We start from the raw sequence: 6,315 nt of genomic DNA, 5'->3' as shown, positions 1-6,315 counted from the left end.
CGCCGCAGCGGCGCAGCAGCAACACCGCGCCGCAGCGGCGCCGCGGCGGCGCGTTGCCGCAGCATTTGGCAATTAGTGCCGAGCCCGGGGCAGGGAAAGGGCGGGGGCGCCGCAGATCGGGCGGGGCGGGGCTGCTGCTGCTGCGTTCAAGTTTCCGGTTGCTGCGGCGCCGCCGCGGCGGCCGCGGCGGCCGCCGCTGCTGCTGCTGCTGCTTCTGCGCAGGATTTCGAAAATGTCCGGCAAAGGGCCCGCGCAGAAGTCCCAGGCGGCGAAGAAAACGGCGGGGAAGTCGCTGGGGCCGCGCTACCGGCGGCGCAAACGCACCGAGTCGTTCGCGCTGTACATCTACAAAGTGCTGAAGCAGGTGCACCCCGAGACCGGCGTTTCCAAGAAAAGCATGAGCATTATGAATTCTTTCATCAACGACATCTTCGACAGACTCGCAGACGAGGCTGTGCGCCTCATTCGCTACAACAAGAAGCGCACGCTTTCCTCCCGCGAGATCCAGACCGCCGTGCGGCTGCTGCTGCCCGGGGAGCTCAGCAAGCACGCCGTCTCCGAGGGCACCAAGGCCGTCTCCAAGTACACCACCTCCGGCGCCTGACTGCTGCTGCTGCTGCTGCTGCTGCTGCTGCTGCGGGGCGGCGCGGGCGCGCTGCGGCGGCAGCTGCTGCTGCTGCTGCTGCTGCTGCTGCTGCTGGGTTTCGCGCGGGAGGCGCTCGACGTGCGCGGACGCCCGGGGCGGTTCGGCTGCGGCGCGGGCGAGCTTCGCCGTTTGCTGCTGCAGCAAACGCATGCATGCAATTCCATTTTTTTGCTCTTTCTCGCCTCCAGTTGTTCACTGTGAACTCCAGTTTGCACACAGACTCCACTCTTCTCGTGTCCACGCAAATGCGCCTTCCCTTTGCGGCGCTGCTGCTGCGCTGCTGCTGCGCTGCTGCTGCTGCGGCGGCGCTGCACTCGCCTGCAGCGCCCCGCGGCGGGGCGAGGCCAGCACCTGCTGCAGCAGCCTCTGCAGCAGCAGCGAGCTGCTGCAGCTAGCTGCTCCTGCCTGCTGCTGCGGACAACGCCTGCAGCGCGCGTTTTGCCTCAGCGGCTCCAGCCAGCCACGGCTAGCTGCAGCTAGCTGCAGCAGCAGCAGCTAGCCAGACCGGCCGCAGCTGGCATCAGCACCAGCAGCAGCAGCAGCAGCAGCAGCTGGCTGCGGAAGCAGGCAGTTGGGGCTCAGTGGCTGAGTTCGTTTGCGAGCGGAAGCCGCGGGAAAACTTATAAGCATTTCTTTATTTGTTTCCAACCCTTTGGAATTAAAGTTAGAAATTTGTCTCCAAACTTTGCAAAAATTGTAAAGAGGAAATTTAGAAATCTTTTTTAAATTTGAATTCCGAAATTCAAATTTTCGAAAGTGGCTCTTCAGCGCAGGTGTCTCTACACCTCAGGGATGGCCCTACCAAATGCAAATATATGTAATAAAAACATAAATATAAATAGAAGAATATATATATGTTGCATTATTAAATGATTATTATTTATATATGTTTTATATAAATGCTGTAGAGCGCGTAAAGAGGAGAAGCAGCTCTTTTTAGCTCTTCTCCATTTCGCTGCTGGAGCGCAGAATGCATTCAGGCAAAATGCATGCAGTGCCTTTTCTTTTGTTTGAAGGCGCATGCAAATTGAAGGCAAAAATGCATGCAAAATGTAGGCAAAGATGCATGCAAAATCTAGGTAATGTGCATGCAAAACCCTGGCAAGAATGCATGCAAAATCTAGGCAAAAGTGCATGCAGAGTCTTGGCTCCAAGCCAAGTCTCTACGGTGGTGTCCATACACTGGCTACCACTGCAGGAGTGGAAGCTCATTCTAAATAACTTATCTAAAATATATATATATATATGTACATAAATAAATCTATACATTATATATCTATATACATATGTACACCTATATATTATATATATCTACATATTATATATATCTATATATATATATATATCCGAGGCTGGTGAAGCCAAGAACAGGACTTGAAGTGTCTTGCGAAGAATGGAGAGGCTGAGTTGGAGATGGGTTTGCAGTTCGAAGCAAAAGAAGAAGAGCGACACTGCGTCCGTGTCGAGTGCGCGAGAAACAACAACAATAATAAATAATAATAAATAACAGTAAATAATAATAATTAATTCTTCCTCGAACTCAAACGGGTTTGATCTGCAAACAAAAAAGAAAAAAGTGAAAGTGATCGCGGCGGCCGCGCGCGCCCGCGTCGCCGAGCTGTCTGTACACCCCAGCTCCGCGCCGCGAAACCTGAACTTGAACGCACAGAAAACTTTCGGAGCTTACTCTGAAATGCAATCCAATTAAAGAATAGACAAAACATTTCAAGTCCTGAACCAAATAGTAAAACACGCGAAGTCCCTCCTGGTCTTTGCAGCGCTGCACATCCGCCATGGAGCCGATCTTCGACGTCTGCGCAGCAGCAGCAGCAGCAGCAGCAAGCAGTCAAAAAACTCATTATATTCCTCAACGAAATCTGCATCTTTCCCCTCAAAAATGTTAATTCCATCAAAACTCCGCTTCCTTCAAAATTCCAATTATTGCGCATGCATCAACGCCCATGCTATACCCACTCAAACTAATGCACACAGCTACAGCAGTGCATGCAGTGCATGCATTGCCGCATGCAGTGCATGCATTGCTGCGTGCACTGCATGCAGTGCATGCAGCACTGAAAAGCATGCATTGCATGCATTTGAAGGTTTTGCAAGTTTTGCTCTTACAGTGAAGGAGATGTGATCTTTGCCCAAAATGATCTCGAGCTCTTGGCGGCCTACGCGGTCTGGGGCTGGCCAGTTGTTGTCGTCTTCGCTGCAGCAAAGCAATTCCACAGCAGCAGCAGCAGCAGCAGCAGCAGCAAATGACGAGGCCAAAAGTTACTTCACCTTCGAGTCTTTTGCAGCAGCAGCAACAGACTAGCCGCAGCAAATGACGCAGCCACAGGCCATTATACTTTTGAGTCTTTTGCAGCAGCAGCAGCAGCAGACTTTGTTCCTAATTCTTTTGCAGCAGCAGCAGCATCAGCAACAGACTAGCAGCAGCAGATGACGCAGCCTTAACTGCAGCACAAGAGATGGCCAGGGAGCATTCTGGCAACACATAAAAATAAAAGAACTAAAAAACTCATTTCTCGATTCTTCATGAAACACTACTATTCCTAACACCAAGTCCCTGCTGCTGCTGCTGCTGCTGCTGTTGCTGCTGCTGCTGGTGTCTTACCGCAGGATTTCTGCCTCTTCAATAATTCTTCTAAGTTCCTTTATGACGGCTTGGCTGACATATGCTGCAGCAAACTCACAGCAGCAGCAAATGCATGCAAAGATGCGCACCAATAAAAGAACCAAATTCATACAAATAAATGAATATATGCACATATTAAATACATATTTATATTTACATGTTTATATTTATATTTATATTTATATTTATATTTATATTTATATTTATATTTATATATTTATATTTATATTTATATATTTATATTTATATTTATATTTATATTTATATTATATTATATTTTAATTGATGTGCGCTTATAGAGGTGTAATACGCCCAAGAGCCGGCCAGAAATGACTCCATTTGCCTGAAATATATATAAATGAATATATAAAATATTGCATACATATATATAAGAATATATATATATATATATAGTGTATACAATCTATACATATTTATTATATATATATATACATATATATAAGTAAATATAAATATATATATACATATAATTATATATACTTTACATACATAATGGGCTGCAGAGGCGAAGTCAAATGCCTTTATGTGCTGACATGCAAATGAAAACAAACAAAAGGAAATAAATGCATTTCTGAATCCTCAATTCACCATTCAAGAAAAGAGGGGAAAGCGAGGCGAAAAGTCCTCAATCTGGCCATTTAAATTGAAATAAGGACAGAATAATTTAATATTTTGAATTATATTTTGAACTATTTGAATTTAATTACCTTCTTTTCGAATCATTGTGTCGTTCTTGTAATTTGAATTGTTCGCGTAGCGCATCCGCCCCTCCGCGAGAAATTCAAATTCAAGGAACTCGTGGCCGAACTTGCCCTTGTGGCCGGTGCTGATCCGCGGAGTTTAAACAAATAAAAAGAAATGAAAACAAATATAAATAGATAAACAAATAAATAAATGAATAAGAAATAAACATGAAACGCGGAAAACGGAAATAATCTTTAAGCCTGTCACTTCATGCTGCAGCATTCAGAGCCGCAGCAACTTTGAAATGCAAGTCGAATAAAGGAAAAGAAATAAACCTTACACACAAAAACGAGTTGTTATATTCAAAAAGAAGTTAAAGAAAAAAGAAAGTCATGAAGGCAAAAGGAGTTACCAGATTCACAAATCCTGCAACGGAAAGCGGAAACCTGAGGCTCATTTTGCCGATACAGAAAAGACATATGTGCAATTAAAGGTGGAAATGCAATTAAATGGAATAAATGGAATTTAAATGAAACAAAAACCCACTAGTAGCGCAAATAAAAATCGTCGTCGTCCCCCATTTTGCAAAATGCTGAAATTCAACTTCCTGCGAAGCGGTAGATGCGCAGGGGGCGTCGCTGAGTTTCCGGGACTCGTTTCCGCAAAGTGCGTGGGTATTTTCTCTTCTTTGAATAATTAATTGCAAATTAAAACAATTAAAAGGAATAAAAACGAGAGAACTCGCTCACCGCTCGAGCTATCCACCTGCAGCAGCAGAGGCTATCCGCCACCCCTGGGGCTGAGGCGATCCACAGAGGCCCTGCGAGGCCCCCAGACTTTGAATGAACAGCTTCAAAGAATAGAACAAATCCAAATTCTTGCAAACTCGCAACAACAGCAGCAACTCTCCAGGGCGCTGCTGCATGCATGCATGCAGCATGCATTTCCACGGGGCTGAGCCGCTGAGGGGGGAAGACGAGAAGCCCTATTGTTTGTTTTGGCGTTTCTGCTTTCCCGGTGCCTTTGTCGCAGCTCCTGAGGTGTCCATACACCTCAAATCAATCCTTTACACGATCTTTTACACCACAACTTCCCCCAGACTGCCCCCAGCTGCAGCTGCATCTGGCAGCAGAAATGAATTGCCATTCAAGAGCAAGTGACACTTTTTAAGTTATTGACACAAAGAAGCTACGGACCGCTGCTGCTGTTGCTGCTGTTGCTGCTGTTGCTGCTGCAATTGCTGCTGCTGCTGCAGCTGCTGCTGTTGCTGCTGTTGCTGCTGCTGCAGCTACTGCAGCAGCAGCTGCTGCTGGTCTGACGGCAGCAGGAGCACTTGTGTTTCTGAACTGGCGAGCTTCACTTGTGTAGATCCAACAGAGAACTTTCAAAAGATGTTTAATGGAAGTTTTAATAGACATTTTGCAACTAATTCTCTTTAAATTGCCACTTTAAACGTTTTTGAAAAGTGTCAAAATGCAAAAACAGTTCAGATTTTTCGTACTTGAATTTCGGCAGAGACGCAGCAGCTCGCAGTGTAGAGACAGCCCAGCGGGCCTTGTAGGGACAGCGCCTGAGTTTAAAAAAATTATTTTTAAATTTGAATTAATTTAGAATTTAAATTCAAAGTGCTGCAGACCAGAGACTCCAGCGGTCTACTGCAATGCAGCAGCAGGAAAGCAGCACGCAGCAGCTGCAGCAGCTGCAGCAGCAGCTGCAACTCTGCGGAGAAGTTTGAGATTATAAATTTTCTTTTTCTTTCCAAAATCAAATACCTTTAGAAGCAACAAAGGCATGAACCGAAAGACAGGAGGAGCAGCAGGCAGCAAATTCAGCAGCGGGAAGCCACAGAAAGCTGAACTCCAGCGACGAGAGATCCTCAGCCGCAAAACTTGAATCTTAAAAGCAAAATAAATACCATAAAAAAGGAACTTGCAATATTTACTGACAGCTGCGAAGCTTCGAGGGTTTGGGGGTTTCGGATCGCTTGAATTGCTGCTGCTTTCCTCGCAAGTTCAGAAAAATTTAATATTCTGCGCAGCAGGCAAACTACTGCGGCAAAGATCAGCCTTCTTTGCAGCTTTTATTTCTCTTTTAATTTCATGTGTGTTGATTAAGGTCTCATTTGGCGAGTTAAACGGCTTTCTGATTGCAGAAGCTGCATTTAAAATGCGATTTCGGCGAATTCACATCCGCATGCAGTGCGAAAAGAACAAACAGCAGATGCTGCATCTCGAGAAAACATAATTTGAGTAATTGTTAGAGACAATGCCTCCTTTCCTCAAGTTGTTGGCGTTTAAATCAGCGGAAGTTGAATTTGCAAGAT

The 6,315-nt window shown here is 45.7% G+C and overlaps 2 protein-coding genes across 2 annotated transcripts; one reads left to right on the top strand and one right to left on the bottom strand.

The window, feature by feature from the left end:
* Window positions 1-232: 232 nt before the first annotated feature.
* Window positions 233-604, top strand: ETH_00030960 (histone H2B variant 1, putative; the record flags this gene model as incomplete). Its single annotated transcript, XM_013372880.1, has 1 exon — window positions 233-604. One exon carries the CDS (start codon window positions 233-235, stop codon window positions 602-604), a length of 372 nt encoding a protein of 123 aa, XP_013228334.1.
* A 1,582-nt stretch (window positions 605-2,186) lies between these two features.
* ETH_00030955 (mago nashi protein, putative) lies at window positions 2,187-4,573 on the bottom strand (the record flags this gene model as incomplete). Its single annotated transcript, XM_013372879.1, has 6 exons — window positions 2,187-2,201; window positions 2,334-2,459; window positions 2,771-2,858; window positions 3,267-3,330; window positions 4,016-4,134; window positions 4,539-4,573. 6 exons carry the CDS (start codon window positions 4,571-4,573, stop codon window positions 2,187-2,189), a joined length of 447 nt encoding a protein of 148 aa, XP_013228333.1.
* Between the last annotated feature and the right edge of the window lie 1,742 nt (window positions 4,574-6,315).

Source organism: Eimeria tenella, genomic scaffold, assembly GCF_000499545.2.
Source record: "Eimeria tenella Houghton genomic scaffold, Eth_scaff11, whole genome shotgun sequence".
NCBI lineage: Eukaryota > Apicomplexa > Conoidasida > Eucoccidiorida > Eimeriidae > Eimeria > Eimeria tenella.
The sequence above is the reverse complement of the archived record's forward strand: the minus strand, read 5'-3'. Positions and strand labels throughout refer to the sequence as shown.